The 19,538-nt window shown below is 36.2% G+C and overlaps 3 protein-coding genes across 3 annotated transcripts; 1 reads left to right on the forward strand and 2 right to left on the reverse strand.

Moving 5' to 3' along the window:
* Positions 1–2,713: 2,713 nt before the first annotated feature.
* LOC136200459 (DNA-damage-repair/toleration protein DRT111, chloroplastic) lies at positions 2,714–10,895 on the forward strand. The gene is made up of 2 exons (XM_065990839.1): positions 2,714–3,766; positions 10,404–10,895. The coding sequence occupies exons 1-2, from the start codon at positions 2,948–2,950 to the stop codon at positions 10,695–10,697; spliced, it is 1,113 nt and encodes a 370-aa protein (XP_065846911.1). The 5' UTR covers positions 2,714–2,947; the 3' UTR covers positions 10,698–10,895.
* A 240-nt stretch (positions 10,896–11,135) lies between these two features.
* On the reverse strand, positions 11,136–12,703 carry LOC136200465 (protein BZR1 homolog 4-like). Its single transcript, XM_065990844.1, has 2 exons — positions 11,916–12,703; positions 11,136–11,814 (listed from the first exon to the last, which is right to left on the reverse strand). Exons 1-2 carry the CDS (start codon positions 12,132–12,134, stop codon positions 11,419–11,421), a joined length of 615 nt encoding a protein of 204 aa, XP_065846916.1. The 5' UTR covers positions 12,135–12,703; the 3' UTR covers positions 11,136–11,418.
* Positions 12,704–13,238: 535 nt separating this feature from the next.
* On the reverse strand, positions 13,239–15,957 carry LOC136200474 (kxDL motif-containing protein LO9-177). Its single transcript, XM_065990852.1, has 3 exons — positions 15,798–15,957; positions 15,439–15,591; positions 13,239–13,703 (listed from the first exon to the last, which is right to left on the reverse strand). The coding sequence occupies exons 1-3, from the start codon at positions 15,911–15,913 to the stop codon at positions 13,604–13,606; spliced, it is 369 nt and encodes a 122-aa protein (XP_065846924.1). The 5' UTR covers positions 15,914–15,957; the 3' UTR covers positions 13,239–13,603.
* Between the last annotated feature and the right edge of the window lie 3,581 nt (positions 15,958–19,538).

The raw sequence follows: 19,538 nt of genomic DNA on the forward strand, positions 1-19,538 counted from the left end.
TTCGTATCCCTCCCCCCTTGGAACTAACCTTGTCACATTATACGGGACCAACAAACGTATCCTGGCGGTTTTTCTGAAAGACTTCCCAGACGCTGGCATTGACGATCCCCAAGTTGAAGTGCCTTCCGAGAATGAAGCAGTTTACTATGCTTCTTTAGAGGATGTCAGGGCAATCATTTTCAAAGAAGCTTTTGCCTCTCCCACCATACCAAAGAAGAGTGGATAGATCATCGACCTAGAGGGCGTTGTTCAGGACACGGAGGACGCCTTGGAGGATGGCGATGCTGCACCTAGTGAGGATCTCCCTAAGGCGTGTGAATTAGTGGAAGGTCCACATACCATTGCTCCTGATCTTATGCCGAAGCCCGTTGAAGCTAATCTGGATGCCTCCCCTCTTGATGAAAATGTTGATGACCTTACTGTTTAAGGTCTTCTTTTTTGATGTAAAAATGCTACAATATCATTTTGCACATTTCTCAATATTTATTTTGCTCCTCTCTAAGGAGTTTTTTGCCTTTGGATGCATGCCTTTTACTTTAAGCATTCACTTAGTTATATGCTTTTCGGGAGAGACATAAGTGTCTAGACTTATTCTCTGAACTGCTTTTTTAAGTAAATTTCAGACTTGTTTCACCATATCAATCTTTCAAGTACTTAAACTTTTCCACCATATTCCGGGGTAGGTGGTCAGCCGTCCCCCGGTAAGCTTGCGATAAGCTTTTAAGGATTTCCTTTGCGCATGATGAATCCGCCCATTAATAGGATATCTAAATGACCACTTTACAAAAAAATGTCTATCCGTTGCGGGACATTTATAATTTTGGATCCGCCCTATGAAGGGACTTTTAAAAGATTCTTTCACAGGGAAGAGAATCTGCCTTGATATGGAGGGACTTTGTAAAAATCTCCTCACGGGAGAAACAATGGAGAATACAAATGGAGAATCTGCCCCGTTGCGAAAGGAGAATTTTCCCTATGGAGGGGCTTTGCCTAAAAATCTCTTTACAAGAGATGCAATGGTGATCATAAATGGAGAATCTATGCCTTCCCTCTTAGTTATAAGACATTTATGTATTATGCGTTAAAGCAAAAATTAATTTCAATAACAATTCATTTATTGAGCAAGAAATGGCTTGCCTTTTATTACAATTGTGAATAGCCTCTCTTATGAGCCTCGTTAAAACCTTATAACAAGAAAAAACCCATTGGGAAAAAATCTTATTCTAAGGAAAAAGAGTACTCAAGGCCCTTTTCCTTCTACTTCTGAAAGTATTTGCGGAGATTCTGGATGTTCCAAGTTCTTGGTATCTCTGTTCCATCCATCTCCTCAAGCTTGAAGGTGGCGGCTCCAATTTCAACCGCTACACGGTATGGTCCCATCCAGATTATATGAATATGTATGATTAGAGATCTAGGGCCTTTGATGGATCAGTTTATGTATGCTTAATGCCTAGAAATTGTTAGGAATAGGATTATTGCTAGAATGAGACTCGATGACGATCAACTAGCATGCTTTGTATATATGATTGTGCCTAATGCCTATAAACCTGACAAAGATAGGATTATAGATAGATAAGAACCTAACCATGGAATTATCTATGCTAAACCTGTGTAAACCTGACCTCGCTAGAGACCACTAGGAGTGCGGCTTCATGGCTGGGCTACAGCTTTAGCCTTAGTTGCCAAAGAACCTAATGCTTTGCATGACCTAGGGTATATGCCTAATCAAGCCGTCACCCGAATGCATGTGAATAGGTTAGATAAATCTTGTACACATTTGTCTTTCTTATTAGGGTAATTACCGTCAATCACTGGTAAAACATAAATCTGAACTCCCTGAACCCATACATAGGATTTAATCAAAGGATTCCTTATCCTGGATTGTGCCATCCGTTAATCCATCTTCTACCCTGTTAATTGTTCACTTTATTTTGTTATGTTATTGCTTTCAATTTAGTTAATATAGTTATTCAAAACCCAAACCTTTATTCAACCCTCTAAACAATTAGATCAGCCTAGGTAGATTTACTAGTTATAACAAATAGTCTTTGTGGTTCGATCTCGTGCTTAGCACAATATTACTTGCTGCGATAAGATACACTTGTCCTATTAACTGCTATATATTTTACAAGCATCATTATGGAAGGGTTGAGACTTACTTGTTTGTTGGGTTAAAAAAGTCCTTTTAGAAATTAATAGCAAGATTTGTGTCGATCTTATTTCTCAGTACCTTAGTCCTCCCAACGAGGTTGTTTTCTAGTGGGGGCAATTGTAGAGCTTATCAGAGATTTCTATTCGCCACATATATAAAGAAGGAAATAGAAGTACGGATTGGCTAGCGAACTACCCGGGTTCTTTGCCCCTTGAAGTGCACATCCTCAAATAGCCGCCTCGAAACTTAAGGAAAATTATGAAGCAAAAGCTCCTGAGTCTACTTGGATGAAGGGTTGTCAAGATTCATTAAAGGAAAGGAAAGTTATTTAATGAATCTCTAGATTTCACCAATTTGATGAAACTGAAATTGATATTATTTCAAAATTTTCTAACATTCCATTAACTATAACCTGTATTTAAATTCACTTCCAAGCAAAGTTAAAAAAATAACCCCGCTTTCTATGACTCCAAAACAAGTTGACGCTAAGCATTTTCATGCCCCGCTTTTGTGTGATGGAGCCTTGTGATTATTTAAAAAAAAAACGTCAGAAACTTCATTTCTTTTTCGAACAAAAAAAAAAACTTATATGTGAAAATGCGAAACCACCCAATAACCCAACATTACTACTCCAGCGGCGGCCTGGAACTTGAGTTATCCTTTTCCAGTTTCTCTAATCATACAATTTTCTCGTCAAATCTCATTTCTTCGATAAGGAACTTTGATTGGCTTCTTTCTTACAATTGATTTTATTGAATTACTAAATCCAAGGTTGAAACCATCGTGGGGTGAATAATGTTGGGTGGTTTGTACGGAGACCTACCTCCGCCTTCTTCGGCGGAAGAGGAAAAATCGACTTCCACGGTATGGTCCAGTAGTACATTGATGGCGCCACCTACTCTTCGTAAACCTTCCACAGCTTTGGCCACGCCGCAGACTATTCTAAAATCCCAAAGCAAACCCAAACTGCAAAACTCTGCATCCAAGATTCTAACTTCACCAGCACTTCCGCCTCTTCCTTTCACTGTACAGGAAGAGCCTTCACAACCGGCCCTCGTCGGGGTTACTTCTATTGTCATCGAGGAGTACGATCCAGCTAGACCCAACGACTATGAAGAGTATCGGAGAGAAAAGAAGAGGAAGGCGCTGGAGGCGGAGAGGTTGAGGGAACTTGAGAAGAGGAGGCAAGAGGAGGAGGAGAGGGAGACAAGGGAAAGAGAAGAAAGGGAGAGGGAAAGAGAGAAGGATAAAAATATTTCAGGAGAGGAGGCTTGGAGGAGGAGAGCTGCAATGAGTGGAGCTGTTCCGAGATCGCCTTCACCCCCAAATAATAATGTAGATGGATTTACTATTGGAAAGTCTGAAACTGGTGGACTGGGGGTTGGTGCTGGTGGACAAATGACTGCTGCTCAGAGGATGATGGCAAAGATGGGCTGGAAGGAGGGGCAAGGTCTTGGTAAGCAGGAGCAGGGGATTACAACGCCTTTAATGGCTAAGAAGACTGATCGTAGAGCTGGTGTTATCGTCAATGCTAGTGAGAAGAAGGAGGACAAGAAGGTTAAGAGCGTCAGTTTTAATGGACCGCCTACTCGGGTTTTGCTTCTCAGAAACATGGTAATTATTCCTTCATCCTTCTTTAATAGCCGAGTGTTGATTTTTGCTTGTGATTTCAGTATCATATATTCATTTATTTATGCCAATTGGGATTCAATCAATCATGCCTACCCTAGCCTAATCTTAAAATTAAGCATTTGCTGTTGCTGTGGGAATAATTTATTTTGTCTGTTGGTTTTCCTGGACAAGCTCTTCATGACCCATGCCAAGGCTTAAGAGTTCTTGGATTTTAACTAGTCAATACTCTTAGTCTATACATTTTTTTTGTCTAACAGAATTGAAATTCAAAACTTATAGATTTTTGGGGTCGTAAATAGTTTCTTCTATTGCCTCTCTTTTTCTACAAACTCTAATTCCTCCTTGTTCTTTAGGCTATCTGATTGTTTTAGAGATGAGTTGCTTGACATGCAACGCACCTATTTTCCTAACCTTCATTTACTAAATTTATTTGCTGATTTCTCCTTTTCATTCATCATTCTATTACACTTGCTTCCATGCATCGTTTCTGAAGGTCTTAGATGTGCTGCGCTGCTTAAAGCATGCTTTCAAATCACAAATTCCTAGATAATTTTTTATAACCATGAAAGAGTGCAGCTTTTGGAATTCATCAAAATTTTTTTAGCAATTGGTTATGATTACCAATATCTATATCATCACTTAAGGAAGTTCAGTTGAGATTAAAAAATCTTTATGTTAGTAGAAGTTCTCACTCATTCGGGTCGCCCAAATAATTGATTTTTTCTTTTTCATGTTTTTATGGATTTCGTAGAAGCTTTAGCATGATTTCTCATGCGGCTATAGTAATAGCAGCTGGATTTCAAGTTTATATATAAGGGCTAGACAGTTGGATTCTCTGTTGTGATTGTATAATTGTTGGGGGTGGGGGGAATCAAGAGTAATGTTTGACTCTTAGGGGGAACATTATGGCTGATAATTTCGGATTGACATAAGTGCCATTACTATTTGTTATTTAAGTTTAAAGATCCTTTTTATAATTCTGAGGGTGGTTGGCCAAATTCTAAAACTCTATATTTGTTTCTTTAATAAAGAAAAAAAAGGTAAGGCAGTGCATGACAACGTTCAATGGGTGAGAGATGATGGGAAGTTTTATGCATTAAATGCATGTGCAAAATGTCATCTGTATTCAATGTTTTCAAGAGTGAGTTGATGTTATCATTTTCTCATGAGCTTTTTACTAAATAAGATCATCCCCTGGATATATAGAGGCTTCTGCTCTGGATTTGGTTCATAAAATCTTAATCTTTCTGTTTTTGTTTCTTCTTCTTTTTTATTTTTATTTTCATGCATGGAGATCTCTTTCAGTTGGCCTTAGGGGGTAGAAAAAGTGAAATCAAAAATATGAAATAACAGTCGCACACAGTTTGCAATCATCTAAGAAGACATGAACATCAGTGAACTATTTTCTCTAATTGAGCTATCAGTTAGAAGGGATTTTTTTCCTTCTCCCTCGGTAGCTCTTCTCATAGTTATTAAAGGCGTGCCTTTGGCACATGGTGCACCATGCGCAGGCCTTAGCGCCATGACACTTCCATGGCGTGGTACAACCACCGTGGCGCGCCCGGTGCGCCATTTTGCGCCAAGGGGCAGTTGCCAAAGGCGCGCCTTGGTGACATAGGGGCAGTTTTATGGGTTTTTTTTACAGTTACATATCTGGAACAAGTGTTCTGAAGGGTCCCAAATGAGAAAAAAAACAAGTATTAAAAAGGAAGAGAGATTTTATAAGTTTGAATTAATTAGAAGAGGAAGAGACAGTGTCTTATTATAAGGGGAAGAAGTTTAGTAGAACAAAACATAGAAAACGAATCAACAGAAACAAAGCAGCCAAGGGGAATTCGAATTCAACAGGTGTGATGAATTTGGAGAGTTTTGATCAAGACTAGAACTTATGATTTAGTATTCAACTTTAGCTTTCTAACATGGGGTTTATTTTGTATTTTAAAATTTATTTATGCTTAAGAATATTGTCATGATTTAGTATTCATTGCATTTAATGTTAGTTTTATAATTTTTGTTTTTGTAAGTGCGCCTTGTCTCGCTATGACACGCGCCATTGCTGTGCGTCATGCGCCAAGGGTCCAGGACCGCTAGCCTTAGTGTGCCATTAATAACTATGGCTCTTCTGTTTCTTTCCATTCAAATTCATAAAAACAGTGTTTTAAAAGCACCAACTAAGGGGCGCTTGCCTAGGCACCAGGCTATGTGAAGCAGTAGTGCCTCAAAGCTTCCTGGCCTGGACGGGCACCACAGCCCAGTTGCTAGGCAAAGAGAAGAGTGCATTCAACATATTCTGATTCTTTTTAAAGAATTTAGATCATAGTTGTTAAATCGAGATTCGACTTGTGACTCGAAATCCTCATTTTGTGAATCGGGACTCGTGAATCGATTATGATTCGGATCAAATTCAAAATATTATAAAAAATAAAATATTAACCATGTTTAACTTTAAATATTAGTCTAAAAAGGCAATTTTAATATCCAAATAGAAATTATATCAAGTTATCAACCAAGCACTTAAGTTAAAATTCAAATCTAATTTCAATCCTAATAAAACTAATTGCCAAAGAATTCATCAGCATCAAAAGAATCATCATCATCATCTTCTTCCAGGGACGGAAAGTTGAAGATAACGAAAGAATATTATAGAGCACAGTTGAAAGAACAAATAAATAGAAGAGAAGAGAAAACGAAACGGAAAGAACAGATAAACAGAAGGTTTGGAATTTATAAAGTCTAAAAAGGAGTCTTCTATATCAATTTGTATTCCATAACTGCTTATTAAATAGTTTTAGTTCTTCTGCACACACGTTTTTTAGTTTTTAAAAATTAAAAACAGTTTGTTTTTTATTTTTAATGGTGTCATGAATCGACTGAATCGGTGGACTCGGCCGATTCATGTCCGATTCTTAATGATTTCGAGTCGTACCATAGATACGACTCGAAATCATCAAGAATCGAATCGTATGAGTCGACTCGTGACTCATATGATTCTAACAACTATGATTTAGATGCTGTTTTTAGAATATATATATAAGCACTTAAATCCCCAGTTGGTAGGCAAAGAGAGGAATGCATTCAACATATTCTGATTCTTTTTTAAGAATTTAGGTGCTGTTTTTAAAAGGTTATATCAGCAATTAAATCTGTTTTTGAAGGGAGGATATATAATTTGATGCAAAACCATAAATAATAATTTGGTTTTGAACAATAAGTGTTCTAGTTTCCAAAAACAAATAAACCTATCTAGAAGAAAACGAGGCATATGAAAAGTCAGCAAATTGCAGAATATCAAACCTATTTTAAAATACACTCTTTGAAAAGACAAGAAATTTACTTTTCCTATGGAAGGGCATGCCGTTTCTGAGCTTATGGATTGTTCTAATCCTTAATTATCATGTTCAAGTCGTGTTCGTGTCATTTTGGGTTCGTGTTAGAAAGAGTAAACCCAAACCCAACCCAAAAACTTTCGTGTCACAATCGTGTTAACCTGTTCGGGTTAGTGTCGATTTTGTATCGTGTTTTCAGGTTACATGTAATTATGTTATGCATATGTATTAACGATAACTTTTAAAAATATAAGAAGATATCATATTATTTTTAAATACTTTATGTCATTTTTACATTAGTATGTTAACACTAACCATCGAATCAAAATGCCCGCTAATATCATGTTAGGGGTCATATAATGTGTTTATAACAATTTAGGATGTTTAAATTATATTTGCAAGTAATAATTATGATTTTATTATCTTTATTAATAAAGTGACATATAAAAACATGAGAGGATATAACCATAATTTTAAATATTCGTGTCGTTTTCGGGTTAGCATATCAACCCTAACCTAACCCAACCCCAAAAATTTACGTGTAAGTTCTATGTCAACCCAAAAATGACACATTACCTACTAAGCTAAACCCAAACACTAAAATTGTGTATGTACTTTTGCCACCTCTAATCTTAGAGCATCTCCAGCATCCTCTTAAGTTGGTTCTTAAGTTAAAATTTGAGGAGGGAGAATGAAAAATCAGCTCCAACAGCCTCTTAGTGGCTCCTCAAATTACTAAGAGCCTCTTCATCCTCTCTATTAATAGAGAGCCTCTCTCCACCTCTTAGTGCCTCTTAATTCATTTTTTATTAATAATTTATTATTGAGGAGTCTCTCTCCTCTCACTATTGGTAAATATAACAACAGTTAATAATTTTAATGATAAAATAATAAATAAAGAGTGAATATAAGGAGTATTATTGGAGATGATATATCTTAGTCACTCTTAAATCACTAAGAGTCAATTATTTATATTATTTTTAGAGAGTGCACTAAGAGTCTCTTGGAGATGCTCTTATGCATTACTTGCTATTATAGAACCAATTCAGCTGTATTGTTACAGTACAGATAAACTTTGACTCAGGTTATTTCTTTTACTGACTGTCAGTGGTCACAAATTTCTCTAACGATGCAAAATCTAGTCATTCCAAGGATGGTTGGTTGTGAAAATTGTAAGCCACCTGGTTTTCATTGGCAGAAACTTGGTGAAAGGATGTTATCTCAAATGAGGTTGTTCTGGATATTCTTCATCAAGTATGAAACTTCAAAATTATTATAGGCCATTTTCATCCTTTCTTACAGGCTATTTCATTGTTTAGTAAAAGTATTTCACTTATATAAGCATACAGTTTTCTTGCTGATTTTTTTTTGCAGCAAACTTCTCTTCAACTTTAACTTTTTTAGAATCTAGTAAATGTGAGTAGAGATATAAATTCCAAATGTGTCTGAAATGAAAAGTTATATGGCTATTGTTAGGAATACATGGGATACCATGTAGATTAGGAGACTACATTGATATATTTAATCTTAAGATGAATACACATATTTATACAAGGTTCTCCCTAAGTTACTCCTACAATTAAGCAAACATAGCAGCCCCACTAGACCCTACTAGCAGCCATCTAGCTGTCATAGCAGCCTTAGGCATGCTTACATTTATTACATTGACTTATTCTATAAAAAAGGGTGGCCCGGTCGCACTACGCGTCCCCGCTGAGCGAGGGTCCGAGGAGGGGTCCCACCACAAGGGTGTACTGGGGGCAAGCCTTCCCCTGCCAATTTATTTGGCAAGAGGCCGCTCCTAAGACTCGAACCCGTGACCTCTTGGTCACACGACAACAACGTTTATCGTTGTGCCAAGGCTCGCAGATTGGTAAAGTTAGTGACTAGCTTTTATTCTACTTTACTGTTGTAAATATGTTTCATATATGCTATTGAGAATGTTTTATATATATGAAGGGTAAGATAAGATACGTTTTAGGAGGTTTCATGTGATTATAATCTGGATAGAAAATTTTAAGGTATTGCATGATATGTGTCTGATAGTTTGATATCTGATTATGTTATTTGTGCATGTTTTCTAAAAATGTCTACAAGTGTGGGAGCTGCCATCCTGTATTAACTTGGTGTTGTGAACACAAGTTTGGAATCTTGTTATAGGACCCTGTACCCGAATATCTTCTTGGACATGTTTCTTTGGTGTTCTTCTACCTTTACCTATTGTGCCAGAATTAGGTTAGAGCTCATTAAGAGAGAACTCTATGATCTTAGGGTTTAATTGGATTTTCAACTGATAGATATTTTATTATTGATCTGCCCTTTAAATAGAAGAGAAAGAATTACAAGCTAACAAGGGCTGCGTAGGCAGCAACAAAATAGCAATAGGAAACAGCAACTAATTAGGAATAGAAAATGACAACTAGTTAGGAACAAAAAATAACAATTGTAATAACTAATCCTAATGGGCGTAGGCCATCTTTTGCTTATTGGGCCCGTGGGTGTAATGCTGGTACACCTGTGGAGCCTTTGAATTTATGACACTGGGCTTTTGAACTGTTATCCTATATGTTCTGCTTTATCTATATATTGGAGATGGTGATTGGTTCAATAATGTGTCATAGAGCATTTTCTCTATATTGTAAAGCTCGTATCTAGAGGACAAGGAGACATCAATAAGTTTGTCAAGTGAAGATGACATTGAGATGTGCCTGCTCGCTTGATTGAAGCCTCAATCATTCATATTGTATTCATTTTAGGCTGAATTAGGCATCAGCCATCTAGGGGAAACTATGCCGTGAAAATTACAGGCACCCCTTCATTGATAATTACTTTCTGCAGTCCGAACAAGTTATTTGATGCATCTGCTGGAGTAATAGCTTGACTAAAATTTGGAAGCTAATGTATTGGATGCTTATGCTTTCAGGGGTTAAACTAAGTTCTGCTAAATATTCATCTTCCTTGTTATTTATTAAGTTTAAATTTAGTGGTAGAAACTATTTAGCATGACTGGTAGGTTAGTATCCATCTCTCAGAGAGATGATAGTTTTGCAGTGAGTTTAATAATGGCTAGAGGCTAGTGTTGTAATGCCTGCTGCAGGCTATGTTGTACCCTTCAACCCATGATCTATTTTTATTTTTATTTTCTGAATCAGTACGAGTTAGTTTTGTCATATAATTGCTATTTGGCACTTGCCCTTTCAGTTTGTTTCTTTGAAAAATATCTACGCATTGAAACTGCTAGGTTTTAACATCTTAAAATCTATTTTCTTGTTTATGGTTGCTTTCTGTTGCAGGTGGGTCCTGGTGAGGTAGATGATGAACTAGAAGATGAGGTTGGATCAGAGTGTGCTAAGTATGGCACAGTTACCCGGGTTCTTATATTTGAGATAACAGAACCAAACTTCCCCCGGGAAGAGGCAGTCAGAATTTTTGTACAGTTTGAGAGATCAGAAGAAACAACAAAAGCATTAGTTGATCTAGATGGTCGGTTCTTTGGAGGTAATGTGGTTCGTGCAACATTCTATGAAGAGGAGAAATTCAACAAGAACGAATTGGCTCCTGTGCCAGGTGAAATTCCTGGTTTTTGAAAGATGTTTGAATGTCTTGGTATTGTGTGTTCACTGAAAAACTCTTGATGGGTATTTAGTTCCCTATAGATTGATGTAGTGGATTGAGTTGTGTTGTAAGAAGATTCAAGTTAGGTAGAGCAGAACTGTTTCTCTAAAAATAACTGATATTTTTTGAGAAACACTCACACAATTATATGCAATTTTAAATCACTTTGATCTTCTTCTGCTATTTATTTTTAGTGACTTGGCAAGTTAAAAGATAGAGTGAAGTTATAGGTGTTATAAATTTTCTGGAAATTGGAAGTGAAGTTGTGAGTTACAACAGTCAATGACTATTTTATAGGCAATGTTATATCCCTGTATTTATTAACTATTTGATGCGTCTTGCTGATTTAGAAACTAAACCCATCTGTTGTTCTGTAAAGAGTAATTTTAGGGGATGAAGGAATATAAAATTTAAGGGAAATATCATTATCAGGGTCTTATTCTGCTTGCTAGGAGCTTGATTGATCCTAAATCCAAAGCATGCAATGATACAAAGTATTGAGAAGAGTTGAAAAAAGTAAATAGCATAACTAGCATTAAATTGGCTACTATTAGATGATTAGTGTATTGCCATGTCTGTGCTAGTCACAAAAATAAAGTTAATTGAAGGCTGATATAGTTTTCTCTAATGAGTACTAATAAATTAGGAATCAGTAATGAGTATGAAGGGATAAAAGGCAGTCCAAAGTAGTAGTTAGTTGGTCCGATGCAGAGGAGATCCTATAGGGGTGTTGTGGTTGGATGCCATCGCCTCTTGCTGATGATGGTGACTTGGAGTAGCCACCTCTACTCCACCCATTGCTGTGGTGGTGGAGTTGTGGTTGAGTCCGCTGTATATGTAGAATGCAAGAGGGATTTCGATGTCTCCGCAGATAAAGGGGGAGGAAGTGGCTGTAGCATTAGCCTCACCACTGTTATTGGTGTTTATGATCATGGTTGAATCAACACATAAAGGTGAACTAGTGGTTGAGCTCTCTCCCCCAAATCCTCTTCCTCTTGCTCTGCCGCCCATGGCAATGACAGTGCTGCTACTGGTGGGCGTTGCTGTGGTGCTTGGCGGAGCTCCACAAGTTGGGCAGCGGTTCACAAGCTTTATTAGACACAAACCAATGCATAAGGAATAGAGTAAACACAAAACAATATTAAAAAAAAAAAGAATGAAAGTTTTTCAGAAATATAAGAAAAAGAGACCTTGTTGCGATAGGTGGTGCCATCAGGGTCGACAGACCAACCAGCCTCCTTGGCGAGTTCCCGAAGAACTTCATTGATATCAGCACGAGGAGAGAGGTTGTAGCCACCATGTCTCCTAAGTCCATGGAAGATTTTGGTGGTGATACCCCTTCTTTGCCTCTCTCTCAGCTTTGTTTTCTCTTTCTCACTTTCACTCCTTGTTGATGAACCTCCCACCATATTCTCTTTCTCTCTCTTTCTATAACTAAATTGTTTTTTGCATATATATATATATGGGAGAGTAGAGGTGAGGTTGGTATATGTGTGTTTTTAGCATGATAAGCAAAGAAGCAATTGCATGAGAGACCAAGGAAAAAAATAAAGAAAGAAGGCGTGACTCCATTTTAAAAAGGGCAGGACAGGAAGAATAAGTAGTTTCCGTTCCATTGTTTTTTTTTACTGCTTTTCTTCTACTTTCTGCTTTTTAGTTTTACAGCAGATATAACAACTCTCTCTCTCTCTCTCCTCTCCTCAGGTATGCAAATAAAAAAGATGCTATTAAATAAATAAATGAAAAAGACTCGAGGAAGGAAAGCAATAGTAGAAAAGAAGGGGATGAATGTGGAGATAGGGAGTAGGCATAGAGACGAGAGAGAGAGAAAACTACTCTTTATGAGCAGAAGATACCCTTTAATATGTACAAATTCTGAAACCACAATGAAATTACTCTACTCGGTTGAATTGTATCATCCCAACCCAGGATAATCATTTGTTTATTCAATAGATAAAAAGGATAAGACCAAACTCCAATATGCAATTGCTTTTATAACTTCTCCAACCCATTACTTTGTTTCAAACTCCAAAAATTATAGTATATTTTTTTCAACAAATCATATTTTATTATTATATTTCTTTCAACCCGTTTTTCCTTTCAACTTTTATATATAAACAATCCAAATAAAAGTAATTAACTTTTAACAAAAATATATTATATTAAAATATTTAGTACTCCATAATGGAATGGAGTATGAAGAAGAGTGCTACTATATATTTATAAGAGCAGTATTATTCATTACTACAAAATGGAGTAACAAATTTGCAATGGGTTCGACAGCAACCCACCGCAAATTTCCAAAACGGAATATGGTCAAAATGCCAGAGTAACCAATCCTTTTTGTTTTTTTACACCGCAATATGAAAACCAATGCTGCACCTGCACATGGGTTGTTCAGCTTCACCTTGCAATGGAAATTAACTTCACAGTTCAGCTCCATTTGTTTGCTTAATAAAATATCTAGCCAAGTCGGTCAACAAATGTATGTTTTTACCAAGAAAGTCAAGAAATTCTTAACTTTTCAAACCATATTTCTTTCTTTATTACCCATTTGAAATGGTGTCCACCAACAAACACTGGGAAAAAATATTTCCCAACACAATTTTCCTTTATCCAAAATTTTTGGACAAACAAACAGGGTCTTAGTATGAATTTCATCTTCCGTTCTCTCATTTTCTAACACTTGTAACAAATGAAACCACAATTAGGCAATGAATCTCGTGTATTCTGAGACAGCATTATACACTGCCATCCACATCTCTTTTTCCCTCTCCAACTCTTAAATTGTAATCTGGTGAAGTGGATTCTCCACAAGCCTTTTTTCTTGTTCTTTTTCCTTTTGCTAAAAGCTCCATTCAACACATGTAAAATACTATTACTGGGGCATTTCAAGGTCCGGCCTTCTGTCAACTACTTGTGCAGATTCATCTGGAAATGCATCTGGATAGGTTCCCAAAATTTTGGTCTTCATACTCCTAAAAACAACCACAAACAAGGATCATGTTCAAGCCTACAAACATACAAACAAACAAAAAAGATAATTACGACTACTATTATACATATTTTATGAAATAACTTGATGGGAGGAGCAAGGGTAAACTCCATATGGAAGTCCATTAACTACAATTGTAGGTAGGTAGGTATGTATATTTTAGACCAAGTAAAAGGAGTTTTTCCAGTTCACATGCCAGACAGACAGGCAGAGACTCCTATAGAGTGAGCAAAATGGTCAAAACTGATTATACAGTCCACATTTTCATACAACAAACCAGACCAACTAATGGAATTTGCAATCAAATACGTGCCATATTTTTTCATAATCACCAGAGTTGGTGATCCCGAGATTCTTCAATGCTTTGAGATACATTCAAGTTCAACAAATGGTGCAGCAACATAAAAAGAGAGATAGAAGCTTCTTTCCAACCAATTGTTTACCCCTTTTTTCTTCTTTAGACGCATGACAAGGAGACAAGCTTTCTGTTCCTCAACAAAACTGGTCTAGGTCTCTCAAAACTTCCAAGAATTTTGATTATTTTGACAATTCTGAGGTTTTTTTTTAAAGAAAAAAAAGTTGGGAGCCTTGATCATAGGAAAAGAAAGATGTAGACAGCTACAAACAAACATTCTTCTGTTTATATCAATGAATAACGGTTTTCAAGTAGCGTAAGACACGCTCTTTGTTTAAAATTTTCCACTAATGAACAGGACCTTCAATCCGATACGTCAAAAACATGATATTGAGAGGCAAGTTTCGAGTTTGTTCCACTCCTCAAAGTTTGGTGGAGGGTGTTAAGGAAAGAAGTTCTGTTCCTAGTTAGTCTCCTACATGTACCACACAGAATACACTAATTCTTGTTTATTTTGGATTATAATTATTTTTAAATTGTGTGTACAGCATATGTGATTATAATACAAGGATACTCAATTCAGCTCAATAGCTTTCAATTTTAAATGGTATCTGTTCATATTCTGGGAGTTTGGTATATATACATATTTGTTTTTCTGTGTTCTATTAACGATTTTTATTACAACGCAGTTAATGGGAATGCTAACTATAATCAAGTGTACCATGGTGTAATCACTGTACAAGGTAGTATTCGGCAGAATATAAATCCTCTTCCTGCAATTGTTTTGGCCTCTTCAGATGCATTTTCTTTTTAGACTGAATGATAAAATGGCTAGGTTAATTTAGTGCCCCTAAATGTTCCTTAAGGCCATTTAAGTTTTATAAGAATTTCATTCACTTTGTGTATGGCCCTGATTTTGAAAGTTCTAACAAGAATCGCTGGATAATTATTAATTTGAACTTGCAATTTTGATACAGATTAAACTGCTCTCACTTTGTAAGTTCTAGATCAAGAATCATAGTATAAGACATCACCTATTTATATATAGCAGACACTTTTAATTTGCATCAAAATTGCAAGTTCGCATTATTGATTGCCTACATCCACATGAAGCGGCAGACATCCATTTTAAAGGGATATAGTGACATAAAAAATCCATTGCTTCACCTTTCCAAACCATAGTCTACAGCAGAATCCTTCAACTTTTGTCGTCAAACTAAAAATTTAAAACCAGACAAAAGCACATTCAAACTGCCTGCCTCATAAAATTTCATCTTTGGACAATTAGTTTTTGGAGTTTAAACCAGGAAAAAGCACATTTATCATAGAAATACCAATTACAAGAGTATAAAAGTGAAAGTACCTTAGCTTCTGAAATATGTAATCAAGATCAGACTTCATAGATTTCAACAAACGAGTATTCCTGGACAAATCACCAGAAACCTCAGCGAAGCAGTGCTCTGAATATTCATTAAAATGAGTCAATACGGCATTGCTATCCTGCAGCCTTCCTAATCTGGCATTAGAGGATAATTAGCACAATCAACAGATCAACCAATAGAGTAGAAAGTAACAAGAGGAGTAAATAAGATAAATGAGACCCAGAAACTAAATGAAAGATAAAACTAAAGGAATAATATATTCAATCATTTGAAGTGCAGTCAAAATCTAGGAACAAACTGAACGATTGAAAGAGAAGAAACAGAGAGGGATAGGAAGTACATAAGGTGCTGCAATTGCTTCAGGGAATCCAAATTTTGACTGTCGATTAGGGTTTCAAACTCGGTTGCTATTTCCGAGGAAGCATCTCGTATTGATTCGTTTTCCAATTGCTCCATTTCTGCTATAAACTATGGGAAGAAGATGACACCATGAGTCACAATCAAATGTATGCATTTGGGTAACCTTATGGATTCTAGTTGGGCTAAGAGATGGCTCTGGGCTTAAACCAAAAACACACTACTAGTAACTATAAGATAAAAAGCTATCCTATTTCAATTTAGGCTCAACGTATAAAAACCATTATAGATTTACGTTTTAAAAAAATACCAATTTAAACTTTGAACACGTTATTCCTATTACTCTATTAAATTCTGAGTAATAACAATAATTTTAAATATTCATATTATTTTTAAGTTTGCAGTCTGCGGATCAATTCTATCCCAACTCACTATTTGTTTAATATTGAAGGCTTTTATACAACCAGTACATGTTATCTCCAATCTCAAAGGGACGGGTAATGAACTCGGACAATCAATAAACAACAGATTTATAGTTACCTCTTGTAGCGCATATTTGTTAAATAACAGCGGAAGAAATTGACCCTGACTCCATATGACCGATCTAGGAGATTTCTACATCATAGGAGCAATCACTATTGTTCCACGAACTAAGAACGCACACCGAGGAGAGAGAGGGGCGACGACTTGCAGGGAGGAAGAGCAGATGAATTGTCTTTTTGCAGTATTCTAATCTCTATATGTTATTCTTAGTCTCTTTGGGTTAACTTCCATAGTTTGGCTAAACCTAAACCATGACCCTAACCCCAACTCTAAACTAATTAGGTTGTGGGCGGGCCTTAAATGGATATGCGAATGGGTCAAGCTCGTTTACGCCATTTAATCCTACATCTCCCACTCGCACGTAACGGAAACATACTCCATTACTCTGTCTCGTTCATACTCGCAAATAGTTTGTACGACCGATATACAATCGAGAACTCAAATGTTGTATACTTAGTGGATATATACAACCACTCAAATTAGGTGTGTAATTAAGAAAAAGTATACATCTCCCACTCGCACGTAATGGAAACATACTCCATTACTTTATCTCGTTCATACTCGCAAATAGTTCGTGTGACCGACATACAATCGAGAACTCAAACGATGCATACTTATTGGAGATATACAACCTCTCGAATTATGTGTATCATTAAGAAAAAAATATGCTTTATCTTAGACTTCATATCACATCCATTATAACCATTATCATATGAACAATTTATCTATTTTTATAAGCGTGCACACATGCACAATTATCCGGATTCGTGAAAATAGAACTACAAGAGATGAACTTAATAAAGACTTTCCCTTTTACTATGTTCTTTCTATAATAATTCATTTTACTTGCCTAGTCGGTCCCTTTCTGAGCTGAATTAACACATAGCTATTGAGAGCATCCTTCTAAAGTAGCCAAAATGAATTACACTTCTTGAACTAGTTAAGGGTATCAAGGATAACGTTACGAGAAAAACATGATTTTCATGAAGAGAGTTTCACATTAGGAAAAAGGTGAGATTGTCTTTTTTCCATCTCTTGGTCATTAAACACATATGGTATGAAAAACATGTGCTATGGTGTTCAAATCCTTCCATATGAAGGAAGTGCATGTTTGTACTCAAAACAATACCATACGAAGGTTTCGGTTTTGATGTGCCATAGTATCTAACCTTAGTCTCTCTCATTATAGGACTACCTTCAGTTATCTTAGACAGAAGATTTAATTCAAACAACTCTGATTGAAATCTGATATTATAATAATATTTTGTATATATACTTATCCACCTGTATATATATCTCTATCATGCAATCTAATAAACTCAGATTCATTGTTACTACAAGATGACATCAATTATTAAGCAAGTTCTCGTTTACTTAAAAATCCGCCACATCCTTATTTTGTCACCACATTTAACAAAATGAGGGTAAAAGCTCATTGTGAGTTCTTTCAAAAAAAAAAAAAAAGCTCATTGTGAGTGAGCTACTTCTCTATCCGACATGCTCAACTGCAAACATTAACATATAACATTTACATAGATGTCTATTATAAGTAATTCAAAGATGCTTTATTGAATTCAAAATACATGTTCCAAAAATTATATGCAATAGAAATATGTTAGACCCTAAGCAATCTCTGTGACCTAATATGTTTCACTAAAACATCTCTCTTGACAGGTTTTGTTAGTGGGTCAACAACCATGTCATGAGTCGAAACATATTTCATACAAACTTGTTTGTGTGCAACTAAATCTCTAACAAAGTGATACTTAATCTTAATGTGCTTTGCTTTTCTATGAAACCTTTGATCCTTAGAAAAAGCAATAACATATTGACTATTACTGCTAATTATTACTAGAGAGCTTATAGTAATAACATTTAGGTGATCCATAAATCTATGCAACTAAACGGCTTCCTATGATGCAGATGAGTAAGACACGTACTCAACTTCCATGGTGAATAAGACTATATATGTTTGTTTCTTACTACTCCAGTAAATTGCCCAATTTTCGAGTAAAAAGATGTAGCTAGATGTTGATTTTCTTTTATCCAAGTCTCTTGCCCAGTCTGCATCTGGATTTTAATTTATCTAATTTTCTCGATATTTTTAAATAGTTTTTACATATTAAAAACAGTTATAGAAACTTAATTAAAAATAAATTATTCCGAGCACCCAAAAAAAAATTAAAAATTACAGAAAAATCACAAATAATATTCCGAGCAAGCCTGTAAATTCAACTCCGAATGGGGTTCGGGACATGCCACATGCGCCACGCGCCACACATGCGCGCGGTGACCCAGCGCTGCGTGTGGGCCACGCGCCACCCTCCTGGCCTCTGACAGCCTCGAAACTTTGGACAGTGGGGGGGGGGGGGGTTGGGATCTCTGAGTTCGATGGGGTGGTTGGTTTCGGGTTTCGGGTTTCGACGATTGGAAATAGGCGTTATAGAGCAAGTAGACCTTAGTTAGCGCGTGTTAAACCGCTAAAAATCGCCAAAAAATTCCAGCAGTCCCGGGGCGATTTCGGCAGACCAAAAGCATCCTAAGACACATTAAAAACACTGATTTGAGACTTGACTCAACCAAACATGCATTTGTTCAATCAAATAAATTAATAGAATCATAAATCATGCATAAAAGGTTCATAATTGATGGAACACGGAGCTAAATGGCTCTAATACCAATGAAGGCTTCAGTGGAAAAGCTAATGTATTTCTCTAGCCTCTAATGGATGAGTAATGAATCCGAATCTAATCAATAAGTAAATTGATAGATTTAGGTTTACCTCTTATAGTGCAGATCCGTTGAATAACAGCGTAAGTAATTGACTTTGGCTCCATATCACCGATCTAGGAGGTTACCACACCAAAGGAGTAATCTCCATTGATTCACAAACTAAGAACGAAACTCAAAGACAAAGGAGAGAGAGATGGGGGCGCATAAGAGAGAGAGTATCATTTCTATTATATTGTCTTAACTTGTGTTAGGGTTTTAGCCTCTCTAGCTATCTATTTATAGCTAGGTTAAACATTGGCCCTAATCCCAATCTTAATAAGACTAGGTTATAGGTGGGCCATAAATGAATCAGTAAATAGACCAAAATCCGTTTACTCTATTTATCCATACATTTTAATAATATTAATTTTAACTAGTATTTAAGCTTTAAATATATGCAAATTAAAAT

Source organism: Euphorbia lathyris, chromosome 1, assembly GCF_963576675.1.
Source record: "Euphorbia lathyris chromosome 1, ddEupLath1.1, whole genome shotgun sequence".
Taxonomy (NCBI): Eukaryota; Viridiplantae; Streptophyta; class Magnoliopsida; order Malpighiales; family Euphorbiaceae; genus Euphorbia; species Euphorbia lathyris.

Excerpts from the sequence above, each read along its gene's own strand:
- LOC136200459 (XM_065990839.1), top strand. The coding sequence starts at position 2,948 with ATGTTGGGTGGTTTGTACGGAGACCTACCTCCGCCTTCTTCGGCGGAA. Across the intron at positions 3,767-10,403 it reads TTTTGCTTCTCAGAAACATG|GTGGGTCCTGGTGAGGTAGA; the intron begins GTAATTATTCCT and ends TTTCTGTTGCAG.
- LOC136200465 (XM_065990844.1), bottom strand. The coding sequence starts at position 12,134 with ATGGTGGGAGGTTCATCAACAAGGAGTGAAAGTGAGAAAGAGAAAACA. Across the intron at positions 11,815-11,915 it reads GCACCACCTATCGCAACAAG|CTTGTGAACCGCTGCCCAAC; the intron begins GTCTCTTTTTCT and ends TGTCTAATAAAG.
- LOC136200474 (XM_065990852.1), bottom strand. The coding sequence starts at position 15,913 with ATGGAGCAATTGGAAAACGAATCAATACGAGATGCTTCCTCGGAAATA. Across the intron at positions 15,592-15,797 it reads AAGCAATTGCAGCACCTTAT|ATTAGGAAGGCTGCAGGATA; the intron begins GTACTTCCTATC and ends CTCTAATGCCAG. Across the intron at positions 13,704-15,438 it reads TACATATTTCAGAAGCTAAG|GAGTATGAAGACCAAAATTT; the intron begins GTACTTTCACTT and ends GGTTGTTTTTAG.